The following is a 17492-nucleotide window of genomic DNA, read 5'->3' as shown; positions in this document are numbered from 1 at the left end:
TACATTGCTCACACCACTTCTATTTGTAAAGTAAAATGCTGACCACCTAATCTGATTCAGCGCCACCGAAAATAATATTTCATTTTAAAGGTTTCTCGTTATATAACATGAAGAATTCGAACAGGTATTCACTTAATTTAGGAAATACCAAAACACTCAAAATCAGAATTCAACAGTAATAATCCAAAAGGTGCAAGTTAGAATTTAACTTAGAAAATACAACTGACCCCATTTTGGTAAGGCGTTTGTAGACATGTGAATAAACATATATGGGGACAGGCAGATTACACGTCACACTTATGCAAAATCAGTTTCTCAATGATAGTGCTTAGAGGTACGGTTTAGAATAGAATAGATAGAATCTGGGTTCTTTCATGATAATTACACTGTATGTTTGTGAGGTGTATATATAGGCTTCAGATATAACCAACATCACTCTGCTAAACTATGTATATCTCCAGTTACCAATCAGTATCTTCCACTGATGAGAGAATACAACAAACAATTAAATTACAAAATGAAAAAGACAGCAACAAAAATGTTTTATTGATTAACATTATTTTATCTATTCAAATATTTATGCAATCAATTCTCCAATCATAACCGCTGCAAATTAGTTCACGTCAACAACACATCAAATGTCCATATAGAAAGAGAAACATGGTTTTGCCAGTTGTTTAAAAAAACTTTCCTAATTCCTAGAAAACTCTAAGTATAACTCTTTCTGATAACTACATACATTATATAAGTAAATATATTAATACTAAATATCAATTCATAACACCTATGTGGAATTTGAACATCGCTAATATAATTAGAAAACATGGATAGACAAAGGGATGTGGTTACTGTCCAGTTACTTTGCAATGAAGCAACAAAAAATGCATTCAGATGTACAAGTACATTCTAGCAGCATTGTGTTTGAGTGTCACAGCGGATGGCTAATAATTATAGTCCCATCTCCTTATCTGCAGAATTTGGCGTTGGAGATGATGTCTGGTCCAGCTGTGTGGGGCTAGGGATGGGAGGCTGATCAAATTGTGCTGAAGCAGGGGTGGGAGGCTGGTCTGATGGCCACGGTTTTCCCTCTAGAATGTTCTGGATTAGTGTGAGCACCTTGTTGTGAAAGACGATGTCTAAGTGGGGCATGCCTTGAAACTCTATGACGTGTACTGGTTGCTCCTGTTGGCCTACCCAGCGTTTGCAGAGGCTCATACTACGGCTGTCCACTGTGTCGTCACCATCGTCGTATAAGATGTCCACTGGGTCTGCGTCCGGGAACTGCTCGTCGTACACGTAGGTGACTGGGGTGGGAAGCCCCACGCCATACATGCAGTACACCTTCACACCAGGGGTGGGCAGGCCAGCGGTTAGGTCCTTGGTGTCTTTCCACATGTACCACCCGTCCTCAAAGTTGATGTCGTGGAAAAAGCGCTTGTAGTCTCGGACAGTGTAGTTGAAGGACGGAGTGGAGATGAAGACATGGTCCTCCGGCCAGGCCATTTCTGAAGGGATCATCCAGGGATTGGTAGTAGTCATCCGTTGTTCCTCGCGGATCTTGATGTTGGATACGAATGGGATTCCGTCATTTTCACCTGATCATGATGGAGGGACACCAAAAGGATGTTCAGATATTTCTTCACAATAAAAATATGGAAATATGGAAGCACCTTGTATAGGAAATGATGGAATTAGGCGTGTTTAAAGGAGTCCAGACCCTATCCCAGAAACTTTGAGCTCAAGGCAGGGGAATAACAGAAGCTGGGACACCAGCCCATCGCAGGAGGGGCAGGTGGGTACATATACGCACATACATACAATTTGGAAATTCCAATTCACTTTAGCATGTTTGCGTTGCGGACTGTAGGGGGAAACCAGAGAACCTAGAGAAAACCCCACAACAACACGGGAAGAACATGCAGACTCCACACGCATGGAGCTGGGGCGGAGATTCAGTTATGTAACTGAAAAAAATACATGTTATGAATGCTGGATATCTGTCCTTTGGAGGACTCATTAGCTCCCGTAATACACAAAGAGCTAACTGCCCCCACTTCTGTGTGCCACAGAGCGAAGGACTGGTGCACTGCTATTTAACCAGGCTGCTCTTATCTGACAAGAATAACTAGACAAACAGCCACAAAGCATGATTAGGCCAGAAACTCACCTAGTTCTTGCAAGATTATCATGTATAAAGGCTGTGTAAAGCTATTGCATGTGTTTTTTAAATAAAAACATTACATTTTCTAAAAAAATGTTTATCTACATTTTCATTAGTGAAAAACGTTACAGTTTTAAGTCAAACACATTGTTTGATTTGTGTATTTAAAAAAGGCAAATGCTTCTGTTTGTTTTGCATGTGCCATGTTTAACCAGCCTGACTTTACTTAACTTACCTAATCATAATTATGTCATAATGCTTTGCTGTAGGTGTATGACCCACCTGATGCCAGCACCCTGAGACATTTGACTGCCCCTCCCCAGGGCGCACCCAGCGCTATGAAGCTCTGGATGTAGCGGTCCTTCCAGGCCTGGGACTGACGGTTCAGAAAGTACAGGATGTAGTTACATCCCATGCTGTGCCCAAGCAGGTGAACCGGCTGTTGGTACTCTTCATACATATCCTCCACCATGGCCTTAAGCCGTCCGAAGTACTTCTCCTGCTCATCTGAGAGACAAAAGCACTGTCACCACAGCTGCACACCGGGCAGAATGCATCTGCAGTGCTTGATGGGAGGTACTTACTGGGGGCAATCCTCCAGTCGTAAGGTGCTCCTCGGATGGTCTCATTGCGAACATACCCTGCGTTCACCAAGTGCTGTACCATAGTGTGAAAATACCCTGGACAGAGGGAGGAAATTAAACCGCATTATGATGAGAATGACAAAGGTTTACAGGTGAGTGTAATAAGGACAGAACCATAACATACCTGTGAGTTTGTTGGTGTCCAGGAACTCCACTGGAAATGTCTGCCCAAACCCTGGCACCTTCACCTCCACCCCTGGAGAATTGGAGGTCTTGCGTGTTGTTCGGTTATACACAATCCTGCATGGAGAAGGAGGTTATAAGCAGACATGGAACTCCAGGAGCACAGCCCAGCCAAGAAGCAAAACGAAGACAGAAGAAGGTGGGGCTTAAATGGAGGCAACAAAACAAAAGAGTGTAAGAGATGAGGTGACAGGCATCATATTTTAAAATAATTTGAAATAAAATGGTTTCTCCCACTCTGTCTCTGGACTGAGGTGATGTTTTAACATAAGAAAATGTTTGGTTATTTTGAGTTAATTATCACTGCTGTATGAAAGTAGAACAACCCTAACCCTAACTTTCAGATTCAGGGAGGAAATAAAAGAAGCTCACAAGGGAACAGACGCTTACGGACCTGATGTTGTCAATCCAGCAATCGACACCAACAGGCATGAACATGTTGAGGTCAATCCAAATGGTGAAGAAGTGGTCCGTCTTCTTGTAACACATCCAGTGCACCAGGTGGGGTTTGTCAATCTTGGCCTCCAGCTGGTTTCCCAAGTTCCCTGGCACTGTCATATTTGAAAAGGATGCCTTAAAGTATGTGTTTTCTTTTTTTGCCATGCACTTCAATGCACGTGGGTGAATTCAGTCTTGTCAGTGTGATCTTTTCTACAGAAAGTTGATCGGATAAAGTCCAGATTGTCCTGCACATGTGGGTGCAGTCAATGCTTTTGCTATCCGAAATGGTTGTGAAACAGTCGTGAAGTGTTTGACCTGTGGCTATAATTTACTCAGAATACCTCTCCTATCTCCTGCTAACTTCTTTTTCTTTTGCTCTTTTCTGTCAGCATTACAGCACACCGGCTATTTCACTAGGACATGCAAAAAACAGGCACAGATGTGGTGGACGCTACCAGTAACTATTATTTGGTTTTAAAAAGTTTTCATTTGGCATGCATACAGTGTGCCTCCTTCGAGAAGAAGCAGTGCAGGAGATGGAAGCCGAGAAGGGAAATGGACCCAAAAGTAACCATATTTAATATCTACTGTACCATAATCAGAAGCATTTTCTAACAGCAACAAAAAATGAAAAGCCAGCTAATGTCAACCATTGCACTCCCTGCGAGGTACTACATTCCTAATTATTGTTACAGCATGCAATCATCAAGGCATGACACTCCGGCATTCTGACTGTTATGCTCACGGAAGAAATGTTACAGTAAATCTACATAATTCCATTATAAAACTAAAATTAGCTGCATCAAAAGTGTTGGGGTAGTTAGCAAAACCGACAGACTATTTACTAGGTAATAAAACATACACCAGATGTTTGCAGCACTTAATAATCCCAGCAGTTGACATAGGTACAGTTACACACTGACCGTTTTTGTTAGCATTATCCCCCCCCCCTCGCAACTCACCCAAAATCAGAGGTGGGGTGCTGTTGCTGGGCACGTGCTGGGGCTTGGCGTTCGGCGGGAAGATGACGTTAAGGAGCCAGAAGCCGGCCGCGCGCCGGAGAGCGACTAGCAACACGAGCGAAATCAGGAGCCGCGCGCAGGCCATCTTCAGCTCTCCAGGTTCCGCTGCCTCACTAGGGCCAAGTACGAAAGCGAGCTATAAAGCTGTCTCTCAGGCGACCGGGGGAGGAGGCTTTCTCCGATTCAAATAGGGGGTGAGAAAAAAGAACAGCAAAAAAAAGTTAGGGATTCGTCCCTGGCACACACACTTAACACTTAACGGTTGTGTCCATGCATCTGCTTTTAAAAATCACAGAAAATTAGATTCTGGAAGAAAACGCAATATTTTTTTGTCAAATATTGTGTCTCTTACGAAAAAAAAAAAACATGTAACGATTTTTGTTGTTTTATTGATTCCAGGCAAAAACCAATAAGGAGTCTGTGCCGCTCAGTAGTGAAACATTAACGTTACTTGGTATTCAATGATAAACTAATAGCATTTGGTTATCTCCCTGACCACAATAGTACTTGACAAGGTTTTCAGATGACAGACTTGACGTTATAGTATTGTTGATTGATAATTTAGCAGTGTTAAAGTTTAAAGGGACACATTTGACTATTAAAAGTCTGCGGTTTTAATTTAGATTATTTATGTATCAAAGTTTGTCCTTCTCGCAAATTATGAAAGATCCTAATGCCACTCTCTCGGGGGGTAAACCTCGCGGGAATCACGTGACTGTGTGCCTTGCGTGTCCATGGAGACAAGACGCCGAATGAGAGAACTCAACATTGCTTGACATTTTTTCCCCCAAGTCTGGATCCGGTCGTAGAATGAACATAAAATTACCGTTTTTTCAAACCCATGTGTCTTTTTAGCTGTTCGTGAGTAGTTTAATTTGTCCTAAAACAACATTTAAGTAGCTCATTTGTGCTAGATGGAGGAATATCAAAAAGAGAAGATACTGGAAGTAGAGGAAGAAGAAGATCAGGGCTCAGAGAGAAGTGTGCTTGAAGAACTACAAGAGCTTGAGGAAACGCTGCCCGATGCAGATGCTTCTTCAGTACACTCACCCCTGTGAGTTTTAAAAATCCCTAACGCAAATTCTAATTCAGAAATCTATCTGTGTGCGTCAGATTTGCATTTTAAGCAGAGCATGCGTCTATGCAAAAACGTATTACTCATTTTTAACAATGAAAAGATAATATTAAAAACAGATAAATAGCACTGTTGCTTCACATTGAATATCAAATACCATCAGCACTGTCTGTGTGGAGTTTGGTCTTCCTGTGTCCTGTGGGCTTTATGGGAACTTTATACATGTTGTCATGCTGTGACTGACTCATTTCTCCATCCAACCAATCCAACAGGTGGGTGAGAGCCCTACAGCCTGATCCATTGTGCTGTCCTGCATCTTACAAGAAGCACTCGCCTCAGGAACGGCACCTGCTGAAAATGGCACACAACTTCCACTGTCAGTACGCCCACTTGTACCCCATCCGCAAACATCTACTGCTGTACCCACTCAACGAGTGTGGGGTCCAGGTATTCATACACAGACGGACACATATAGGCAGAAAAACTGGCAATCACACACAAACTCATACAAAAATGGACATATGCAAGCAGACAGATGGACAATCCCACCCATAAATTCACACCAATGCACACATAAAGTCATGCACAATCACACAGACAGACACATACAATCATTCAAAGATACATGTTCACATTTCTTAGTGGGAACTATGACCTTAACTTCAAAGTGTGAAGCAGGTGAAATCCAAAAAGAATGTTTTGGGTTATTGGTGTGTTTTTTAAATTAATGAAAAATGAATTTTGAATGAATTTTGAAATTCATTAAGAACATAAGAAATTTACAAACGAGAGGAGGCCATCCGGCCCATTAAGCTCGTTTGGGGAGAACTTAACTAATAGCTCAGAGTTGTTAAAATCTTATCTAGCTCTGATTTAAAGGAACCCAGGGTTTTAGCTTGCACTACACTAGCAGGAAGACTATTCCATGCTCTAACTACATGCTGTGTAAAGAAGTGCTTCCTCAAATTAGTTTTAAAATGTTTTCCCGCTAATTTCCACATTCTTCCTTTTTCATTCATTGCACTTCCTCTGAAGTGTTGGCGAGAGTTCCTTACATTTATGTGCGCTTTCCTCCTTGCAGAATGGAAAGGAGTATGTCTTTGTCTAGACCCAGACAGTACATGTTTACTCACAGTCATTCCTTGTTGGTCATCTTGGAAGATTCATGTAAACTTTTTCCAGTTTGATGAACAGTCATTCTCTTTAAATTTAAGTATTATATGAATATCCTTTTGTTTATACTCAGGCACATTTTAAATGTGCACATTTATTCGCTTTTGTATTTGATGGAATTGTTTTTGTCCAGGTTTCCCATCAGTTAGATTTTGGTATGTTAATGTGAGATGGTTTTCACGTGGTTTGTGGGGCTGTGGATGGGGCTGCTCTCTTGGAAACAGCTGGACAGCCTGCTAGCTTTTGTATTTATAGTAGCTGTGATCTGTCTGTATTTAGGGAAACCAGAACTTGGCAAGTCTCTGAGGTTTTACAGGGTAAGAATCACAGATCAGCATTCAGGGAAAATCACATTCAGGAATACTCTGGAATCTCACCCTCTGAGGGTTTTAATTGCTGTTTCGTAAAGGAACATATGGGGTGACATACATTATTACACAATCAGAATTGGTATTGAACTAAAGAGTTAGGCTTGTACATTAATTCATTAATTTATTACGTATTTTGATTTAAATCTTTTTAAAGCACATTAAGATTTATTACTTCTACTTTGACATTTTGGAAGATTACACGAATTACATGAAATGCATTATATGTGGTGAAGAATCTAAATTTTATTTGAGACTGGTAATGATTTAATACAAAAGCACTTGTCACACTTCAGAGTCACATGCAGAGTAGCATGATCATCTCATTTCGTTTTTCTTACGTTCTGCTTTAAATACATCTTGGGTTTGTTTTTTCTCCTGTGCTCATATACTGGCATATGACTCGTGCTCTTATTCTGCCGTCATGGACACACGGGACATTGGTTTGGAGATGTTCCCAGTCATTCCATCCCTTTGTCTCCCCTCCTGGACAGAAGTTTGTCAGTACCACCCTACGGCCCGCCCTCCTGCCGTACCCTGAGCTCTACACCTGGGATGGGTGCTCCAGCTTGGTGTCGGACTTTTTGGCCCTGTTGCCTCTTGATCCCCCATTTGACCTGGTGAGTCCAAACAACATGATTTGAAAAAGAATGCAGTATAATACAGTAGGGTATTATATCAGTAGAGACTCGTCTTTCTAATAAGCACAAATTGAAACCAGAAAAAATACTGGCTAAGTGCGCTCTTTCATGACTGAGAAACATGTCCACTTAATGTAGAATGGGAATTAAGGTAAAACAGCAATACAGTTTTCCTGGAAAACTGTAAAAGCCAATTGTGCCCTTGAGAAGTAAAGTGGGCTATCCCACAAAAACAAAGTTTTGAGAAAATGAGCTCCAAAGTTGATTTTTTTTTTTAATCAGTGTGTCTATACCCTACAATTGAGATATATATATATATATATATATATATATATATATATATATATATATATATATATATATCATAGGTAGCACAGAGGTATGACTTAGATAATAACAACTTATCCAATTGAAAATATTCAATAAAAAGGGGGTAGGGGGTGGGATGGCCCACTTTACCTCTCAAGGGCACAGTTCACACTCCACTTTTTCACATGCGCTTTTGGTCCGTGCATAGTGATGTAAATTTTGTTATTAAGGCTTTGCACCGGGCGGTGGGCAAGGTGTTTCCAGTAGGTGGCAACACTAACTTTCACAGATCAGAGGTCAACCAAGAAAGAGTAGAGGAAGAATAGTTATCGTTGTAGTAGTAGTTATGGTGAGCGGCTGAATGAGGAGGTGCGGTGGTACCTGCACATCTAATTCTCCATACTGTCCAATCATTATACCATGGTATGCAGTATTTTTAAAAACAACAAAATTCGGACATTTTGAAATCTTGATAGTACAATTCGCTTGGGGGGGGGGTCCTAACTAATTTATGTCGTGAGGATTTCAATATATCACGCTATGTTGTATTACTCTACCAATTCCTCTACACTGCAGTTGTGATGCTTGCAATACATCTGCCCTCTGCTGGTCTACTGGAATATCACTGCTTTATACAGCCATCTACTTTCCACCAACAAATGTATTACGAACACATAATTCTGTGCTCAAGACTGTCTGTGGGCCGAAAGCACACATGGAGAAGTGAAGTAGGAACTAGACCTAAGGCTCCAAACCACCACAATAGTGACATATTGAAGGTAATACAGCCATGTCAGACACACAGCAATTACACAGCTCCGGGAAAAAATCATTGAATACATCAGAGCAAAGCTGATCATCGAGGAACAAACATGCTAGTCATTGGCCTGTGACAGTTGCCAAGTCATCAGGAAAGGGCATGGGCTATATCAGACAAAAGGGTAGATAGGAAAGCCCTAAAGTTAGGGCTGATGGGATTTGCAGTGGCAATCAGAAGCATGTGTAGATGTCACAGTATGTAGACAGTAGGTCAAAGGTCAAAGTGAACTTTATTGTCATCTCCACTATATACAAATATACAGAGAGACGACGTGGCTGCAGTTTTCCAGAGTACACAGAACAAAAGGCACATGGGATTTGCATATATAAATACAAGAAATACACTATAAAAATATAAACTCTAAAGTAGACCAGATAAAAATGTAAACTCAGTAGACTTGGAAAATGTGTAAATCGGTTACAGATACTTGTAAAAAGTCCAAGTTAGAAGGATAAGTGAGAGAAAAAGTACCAGTCAAAAGTCTGAACACACCTACTGAAAATCATTTATTCTTCAATGAGATGATGACCCTAAGCACTCCTCCAGGTTATGTAGTAACTATTATCTAGTGAACAAGGAGAGAGTTGGAGTGCTGTGACAGGTGACCTACCTCCCACAATCCCCCCCAACCTAAACCTGATACAGCTGGTTTGGGGATGAGTTGGATCAAAGAATAAGAGCAAGGTAACCAACATGTGCCCAGAACTTGTGGAAAGTCTTTTGGGACTGTTGGAGAAGCATTCCAGGGGGCCACATTTGGAAATTGGTTGAAAAAATGCCAAGAGTCTTCAACCCTGCAATTGAAGCTAAAGGAAGCTATTAAGTCTAATTTATGTATGTCTGACAAACTATAGGAAGTCAGTATAACTCATAATGCATCACTTGATTTACAACAAATGGTTGAACTTAAATATAGAATAAGAAATCTAATCAGTTACATCTTACAATGTAGACCATGTGTGCACGTGTGATTCAGGCCTTATTTTGAGATGTCTGTCATGTTCCTACAGCCTACACATCTCTATTCCCCAACCTGGGTCCTAAAAACCCGAAGAGGCAGCTGCTTCGACTTTGCCACACTGCTCTGTTCCCTTTTGCTGGGTGCTGGCTATGACGCTTACTGTGTCAGTGGCTATGCTGTGAAGGAGATGTGTTTGCTCAACCAGTCATGCCAAGAGTGCCCCCTGCTGGTCATGCAAGACAAGGTCAGCAAAGACTTTGCAACCACAACCCAACAGATGTAGTATTGCCGGTTCCAGTGACATGTCTTGATATATTGCAGTAGTTTAACTGTGCATCTATTAGTCTGAATAAATACTACCATTTCTAATCCCTGAATGGGATGGCAGTTCATTCCAGGACAATTTAGAGATGCAAATTTACCTAAAAGCATCTCTTTAGGCTGCTGGGAGGAACCCAGCGCACAGTGTAGAGAGAACATGAAAACTCCATAAAACACATACAACCAGGCTGGGACTTGAACCCACAACCCTAGAGGTAGGAGGTAAAAGTGCTCCCTTAATAAAAATATGAATTTTGGCTATGTTTTTGACTAGGAGAAAATGTTGGAACAGAAGACCCCTTTGAAAAAGTACAGCGTGAAACCTCGCCGAGATCTCAGTAGCAGGTTCAGAGAGCAGCGGCAGAGCCAGCGGCAGGCTGACACGCAGGTCGCCTTTGCCAGCCGGCAGCAGGATGAGCAGAGGCTGCAGGTGGGCGGTAAATTCGCCATTCTGTGTGCCTCATTTCTAAATCACTTATTCATTCAGTGGGAGTGTGACAAATGTGAAACTGCGTGGACATGCTTGTTTTCAGATGATTCTGTCATTATATATCAATGTTATATTTGTGTTTTATGTTGTAGCAATGTGCAATGTATGATTTTGTAAATGAGTTATGTTATTTATTTTATAAATGTTGAGTGTGTTGCTTGTTTTGTTACAGGATTACTGTATACCACCGATTACCAACCCTGCTCCTAGAGATCTACCACCCTGCAGAGATTAGGTGCAGCCCTAGTTTAACAAACTTGATAAATATAAGTACTGGAGTCTGCTATGCTAAAGCTAATACCAGTCTGCTACTACTAGATTATCTGTATCAGGTGTGTTAAATTAAGGCTGCACATAAGCTCTGCTGGGTTGTCGAGCTCCAGGAGCAGGGTTGGTGACCACTGCTGTACTGTATAATGTTATGTATACTGTCGTTTGTTTCAGGAGAGTGAGCACCCTGTGGACCGCTTTATGGGCCACTGGGTGCACTGCTGGGTTCTGGTGCTGTCCGGCAGCCGGGAGGTTCCAGAGAACTTCTTCATTGACCCACTTACCGGGCGGAGCTACCCTACCACTGACAAGCAGTTCCTGGGTGTGGAAAGCATCTGGAACCACCAGAACTATTGGGTCAACATACAGGAGTGCCGCTCTGGCTGCGTGGTTAGTGTCGCTGTTTTGCACGTGACGTCACTGTGTGTAACAGGATGATTTCATGTTTCTACTAATGGCAAAACCCACAGGAGATGACCTTTGACCTGGGGGATGCAGTCAAGTGGGAGTCTCTGCTGTGTTGCCTCCCAGTACAGCCCCAGCTGCTGCTTCCTGACCCAAAGGATCCTGAGAATGAGTACAGTGATGAGGTGTATCTTCCTGAAACTTCTCCTGATTTTTTGGACATACTGTAAACATGTGTCTTCAGTTTGTTGTGCTATATATCTCACACAATCTGAGTCTCATTGTGCCCCAACACACTAGCGGCCACAAGGCCAGAGACTGCCTTTACCCGGGTTATGCTCACACTGCACTCATGAAGTGATGGGTTTTCATTCAGGTCCAGTTGATGACCTCTTAAATCAAAGCAAGAGATTGACTAGCAAGAGACATTAGGGAAAACAGTAAAAGGACACGCCATACCGCGCAGAATTAACAAGTGCTAAGTAGCAGAAAAAGATTTGACGCAGAAGTTAAAGGATTTGTTCACATCAATATTGCATTACAATCTCTCTCTTGAGTATTCAGAAGAAGAACATGGTGTTTCCCTGACAAGAAACATCAAATGTGACTTCTCAGCAGCTGCCTCACACGTGTTTATTTGCAGGAAGAGGAGGACCTTAAAGTATTTGAAATGCCTCCATCTTGGGTGAAAAGAATTGAGATTTCTCAGCAAGGTAACCACCTTTGCTTTCCCCTGGGTTCTCAGTGACAATTTTCATTTGGTTAGGAGCAATAACAGCAATAAACCATGCACCCATCTCTGCAGGCATGCACCCATCCATCCATCCATCCATCCATCCTTTTCCAGTGCAGGTTCTCAGGGGACCTAGAGTCTATCCCAAGCAGCACAAGGATCGAGGCTAGGGTACAGCATAGGAAGGATACATTAAATAAATTATGAGGACCAGAGCTGCAATGAGGAGCACAAACCAAATTATAAACCCTCATCCTACATTCTGTCACGCTTATTAAGCCTGTCAGGCATAATGGAGTCGTTGTCTGTGGTTAACTATCCTTTTCATGACATTTTGTACACCACATTGTCATGGTACAGTCCATAAGTCTTCTCATCTGTGCACAGCAGCCTTTCAAACTTCTCCAGCTGCTGTTTACAAAGCTAGGAGCTCTTTTTACAGGCCGATGTGTCTCATTTTCTCATGTGGGTGGGTGACTGTTCTCTACTTCGCTAAATTTAAAAAATACCTTGCATTGAGTACCTTTCATTTCGAGAACATTTCCTGTATTTCGAGTGTGCAGCAGGTGTCAAATGCTCAGACATTTGTCAGTGTGCATTTTGACTCAACCTTCTATGTCATCACCGCTGAAGTTACAACTACCAATGTGAATGACACCACCAAACTAGCTGTTCACTATAGCTTGGCACAGAAACTTGTGATGGTCCTACGGATGTGTAGGTCTTGAAATAGAGCTTGCAGAGGTAATATTTTGAGTTTTATTTAAAGCTCCAATTGCTTGATATAAACGATAAAGCAGAGCACTGACTGTCTTACAAGTGCCTCTGAATGCCTGTCCCACCTGTCACTCCTGTGTCACCGGCATGTTTTACCTTCAGACATGGAGATGAGGTGCCCTACTGGGATAAAGGTGATCCAGTACCGCAAAGCCAAGCTGGAGAAGGTCGCACCCTACCTCCTCAAGGACGGTCTGGTGATGCGACTGACCACCTACAAAGACCTGGACTGTGAGAACCTCTCCAGTTACCATAACTACTATGGTTGCCATGGAAACATGCCAGATCAGCTCATGTTACATTCATGGGTTTTTGCTAGCTTGTACAGGCGGCTAAGATGGAGCCCTCAGTTTTTCTGCGCTCATGTCTGGTACTTGATTTGTTTTTTTGTTTTTTTTTTGTATTTGTATTTTTTTGTATATCTCACTGTTTCTCTCCATGTGTTCTGTCGGTTCTGCTATGGTTCTGCGTGGTCCGGCTAAAAGGCACCGAGCCAATTACCGTAAAAGAATGGTTCCAGCATCGCCAAGATTACTTGGAGGAGCGTGAGCTAAACAGAATCACCAATGTGACACTGGAGCGTTTTGGACCCGGAAGGAGCCAGGCCCTTAAAAGTAGATACCACTCTGTCATGCACCCACATTCCCTGTAGTACAAGCAATATTAGAAGGATGTCAGGAATGTAAACCAAAAGCAATATCGATATTGCCTGCCAAATAGTGGAGGTTATGCAGTTAAACCCTTTTTCCATTAGGTTAATAGACTGTGTTCTGCACGTTTATTGCCGAATTGGGCTTCAGGCTCATAATTAACTTACTATTAAGGAGGGAATTAATGATTGGTCAGGGGGGCATGCCCCATCTTGGGTTGTTCCCTGCCTTGTGTCTTGGCTGGGCTCCAGACCCCCCATAACCCTCAATAAGACAAGTAGTTACAAAAAATGGATAGATAATGATTCTTCATTAATTTTGTTAATTGTTGATGCTACTTGATCTAAACACTCCTCATTAATATGTCATGAATAGTAAATTATACTGAATACAGAAAGCAGCTCGTCAGGTGACCTGTTCACTGCATACCATATCATTTGACCCTCATCAGGTGACCTGTTCACTGGATATCATATCTCGGGGCCTTGTCAGGTGACCTATTTACTCTATACCATATCACGTGCCCCATAGCCCACAGGCATGTGACGCTGCTCCAGGGGCAGGAGCATGACATGGAGTTTTACAGCCACAGCCGTGTGGATGGGCTGGCCAAGCGAGGGGAGCGACCCACTGACATAACCGAGAGCTTCGAAGGACGCACAGACTTCTTGTACCACAGACACATCATCTTCGGCAAAGCTCCAGAGCCTGGAGGGACCGCTAGCCGAGAACAGTGCCCCATACTGGTAAGATAAGGAATTGCACAAATAACACTAGTACTGTTCTTCTATCTGTCCATTTTTCGATCCATCCATAACCATGTATCCAGCAGATAGCCAGTAAATCCTGGGCGTAGCCCTGAGCAGGTCATTATGACACTGATCCTTTGAGTGTTGATTGTAGCAGTGCCCCTCCAATGTGGCCCTCGCAGAAGGTGGTGGAGCGGTTTGGCAGAGACTGCTCAAAGCCAGCTGGCGAAGACGTGGCCGAGCGCGTCTTCCTGACTGCAGAGGGCCTCATCCAAGTGACCTACCACCTGGAGGACGACCGCATCATCCCCACACAGCGCAGCTTTGCCAAGTTCCAAGAGTGGCCCCCATCCCAGAGGCAGCCGGTTTTCAGCCCCGACATGGTCTCCACCTTCCTGGTGAGCGAGAGAGTTCACTCCTGAGTAATGCTGAACTGCCGGACACCAGGACTCTGACTGAGACGGGTCATAATGTCAAAGATACAGGTTCTGCATAGAGATAGTAATTACATGCCTCAAATTTAGTACTACTGTAACAGCATCTGCAGGCAGATCCAATGCAATGCTGTGACGGTAGCCCAAGATTAACTTACTGCTGCCTATTGGTAAGTTTGTCTTGGTCCCTCTGCCCATATCAGCTGCCTGTATCAGCCTCCTTACACTGCAGGTGGACCCATCTGAGAAGCCATGTACGAACCTGTCTCTGTACAACATGCTGGTGTCTCTGATGAAAGAGGAGGACAGGGTAACACAGGAGATCAGGAGCTCGTTAAAAGAGGTGCGCAAAGAGCAGCGGCATTCCCAGCCCTTTCTCTGTCGCCACCCAAAGTTGCTTCTATGAGGAGCATGTGCGTGTATCCTTGTATTCCACTGTGTACTATGTGATTACCTGTGCATCTCCAGGTCAGAGACATCCTTGCACTCCGCAAGAAGGAGGAGAGTAACTGTGAGCTCCGGATCTCCATCTATAGCACAGCCTGGAGTGAGAAAGCTCGTCGCTACAGGGAGGAACTGGTGAGGGCACCCCTCTACTGACCCCCCCAGAGAAAGCATGTTGCTAGTGGCACTCATATTTATTTCTTTACGTACTTCCTTTCTGTGTTTGCGTGCGCCTTGCTCCTCTTTCCTCCTCTCCCAGGAGCGTGTAGCTAATGAGGAGCGCTTGTGGAAGGAGAGGAAGGGGGTGGATGAACTGGCGCCACTTTTGGCTAAATTGGGGAACCCCGAGCATCTGCCGCGTGAGGAGGCAGAGCAACTGAGGAAGGATTGCCTGGCCAGCCTGAAGGAGCAGCTGGTCTACAGAGCCAATTTGATGCAGGAGCGCTTCCAGAAGGTACCCAGGTCACAGGGGCTGTGCCCAGTTCGGTGCCCAGTCTGGAGTCTTCATACCTATTTACAGAGAAAGCTTTTAGACTCAGATCTTAAAATTAGGACTGTGTAAATTGGGACTTTGCCATCTTGCTCATTTGACTTCCACTGCCAGCCCCTGGAGGATGGGTTCCCTCTTTGAGTCTGGTTCCTCTGAAGGTTTCTTCCTTCTACGGTGTTTTTCCTTCCCACTTGCTCACCAGGGGCTTTAGATAACGTAAAACGCTTTGTGACGATGTAGCGTTGTGAAAATGCGCTATACAAATAAAATTGAATTGAAAAATTGAATAAAGAGAATCTGTTCAGTGAATCAGCCATAAGAAAGTTCAAAAAGACATCAACAGCCAATCTAGAGGCTTTGTCAGCTCAGAGTGTTAGTGTCAGATAGCTGAACCAATTGGCACCGGTCCTATGTGCAGGAGACCCAGCAGCTGCGGCTAAAACAGCAGTGGTACCAGCAGAACCAGCTGTCCATCACCCAAGAGGAGAAGGATGCCTACATGTCGTACTGTTCCAGTGCCGTGCTGCGCATCAAAGCGCTGAAGCTGCGCCTCAGCAGGTACCCAGAGGGCGCTGTACCGCCAGTACACCTCCTTTAATGCCTCTGCTAGCATTGTGAAAGTGAGCTGGTTTACTCAGACCCTCACATATGTACTGCGCCGGCCACCCACTCCCTTTTCCCTACACCAACTGGTCACGCTGACCCACAAATTATAAACCACGTCTCCCTGACTCTCTTTCCCCAGGGCCAAATTTCATCAGCAACACTACATCCAAAAAAAAAAAAAAAGATCTAATAATTTAAACCAACAATGCAACAATGAAGGACTTAAACCAACAACCCTATGGGCATTCCAGTATTGTGATCGCTATGCCAACTAAGTGACACATATGATCTATTCTTCGGTTAATATCCAGCTACTTAATATTGAACCCGGCTGGTCCAGCAGGTTTCCAGCCTGCTCACTATTCTCACTTAACACTTGATGTGGCCTGCAGTCCTGACTTCTGTGTTCTGTTTAAGGCATAAAGACTACGCCCTGCAGAAGTACCTGATGCTGGACGAGAAGCTGAGAAGAGATCCCAGACTTAGCAAACATCTGTGCTGATACGTGGGAACACTTTAGCTTCTCCTACCCTGATAACACAAAGTCACACATATACAAACCTGTCAGTTGCACTGGATCCATAACAGCTAATTTGGGCTGGAAATTAAAAGTTGATTAAAAGTTTATTCATAATAATAATGATGATGATAATAACAATAATCATAATAAGGGCTCCCTGCCATGAGTTGGCGCCCCATCCTGGGATATTCCCTGCCTTGCACCCATAGCTTCTGGACTAGGCCCTGGACGCCTGTAACCCTGTACAGGACAAGTGGGTATGGAAAATGGATGGATGGATAATAGGGCAGCACGGTGGTACAGTGGTGCTGCATATTTCTGGAGTCTACGGTCAAGTCGCGGCCCTGGCTCTATGTGTGTCGCAAGTTTTATTTGTTTCATACACTGTAACACTGTAGTGAAGCATTTTCTGGAATGTGCTTTAAGGATGCATGCAATTCAAAGGAAAATAAAAGCATGAAATAACAATCGAAATAAAATTACTATAAAATAACCAATAAAAATAGGGAGGAGTATGTCCAGAGTAGTAAAAGGGTGTGAAATTGCAGAATAGTGTGATAAAAGTGCAAAGAATGACTTGTTAGCTGTGTATTGTCCTCGTTCTGGACGCGGATGGCCTGAGGGTGGAAGCTATTCCTCATTCTCTCCTTTCTGGCCTTCATGCTCCAGTAGCGCTTCCCTGACCACAGCTCCGCGAGGAGGGCGTGAGTTTGCAAGTTCTCCCCATATCGCTGTGGGGTGTTCCCTGGATTTTCCAGTTTCCCCCCACAGTCCAAAAATATGCTAAGGTGAACTGGAGTTGCCA

General features: G+C 43.4%; 2 protein-coding genes across 4 annotated transcripts; one reads left to right on the top strand and one right to left on the bottom strand.

The window, feature by feature from the left end:
• Positions 1-522: 522 nt before the first annotated feature.
• On the bottom strand, positions 523-4536 carry lcat (lecithin-cholesterol acyltransferase). Its single transcript, XM_048973383.1, has 6 exons — positions 4392-4536; positions 3383-3539; positions 2930-3045; positions 2746-2841; positions 2444-2668; positions 523-1595 (listed from the first exon to the last, which is right to left on the bottom strand). Exons 1-6 carry the CDS (start codon positions 4534-4536, stop codon positions 949-951), a joined length of 1386 nt encoding a protein of 461 aa, XP_048829340.1. The 3' UTR covers positions 523-948.
• Positions 3829-17155, top strand: ccdc135 (coiled-coil domain containing 135). Of its 3 annotated transcripts, none has more exons than XM_048973380.1 (18): positions 3829-3996; positions 5366-5505; positions 5799-5973; positions 7562-7687; positions 9848-10042; positions 10394-10549; positions 11054-11269; positions 11350-11469; positions 11928-11997; positions 12897-13025; positions 13280-13408; positions 13976-14190; positions 14376-14591; positions 14860-14970; positions 15096-15206; positions 15331-15525; positions 15980-16119; positions 16585-17155. In XM_048973380.1, the coding sequence occupies exons 1-18, from the start codon at positions 3850-3852 to the stop codon at positions 16667-16669; spliced, it is 2676 nt and encodes an 891-aa protein (XP_048829337.1). In that variant the 5' UTR covers positions 3829-3849; the 3' UTR covers positions 16670-17155. The 3 variants fall into 3 exon arrangements, with proteins under 3 accessions (XP_048829337.1, XP_048829339.1, XP_048829338.1); XM_048973382.1 differs by lacking the exon at positions 3829-3996 and adding an exon at positions 4466-4574; XM_048973381.1 differs by lacking the exon at positions 3829-3996 and adding an exon at positions 4481-4645.
• The last annotated feature ends 337 nt before the right edge of the window (positions 17156-17492 follow it).

Source organism: Brienomyrus brachyistius, chromosome 13 (assembly GCF_023856365.1).
Source record: "Brienomyrus brachyistius isolate T26 chromosome 13, BBRACH_0.4, whole genome shotgun sequence".
Taxonomy (NCBI): domain Eukaryota; kingdom Metazoa; phylum Chordata; class Actinopteri; order Osteoglossiformes; family Mormyridae; genus Brienomyrus; species Brienomyrus brachyistius.
Note: the sequence above shows the minus strand (reverse complement) of the source record. Positions and strands in the feature narration are given on the sequence as shown.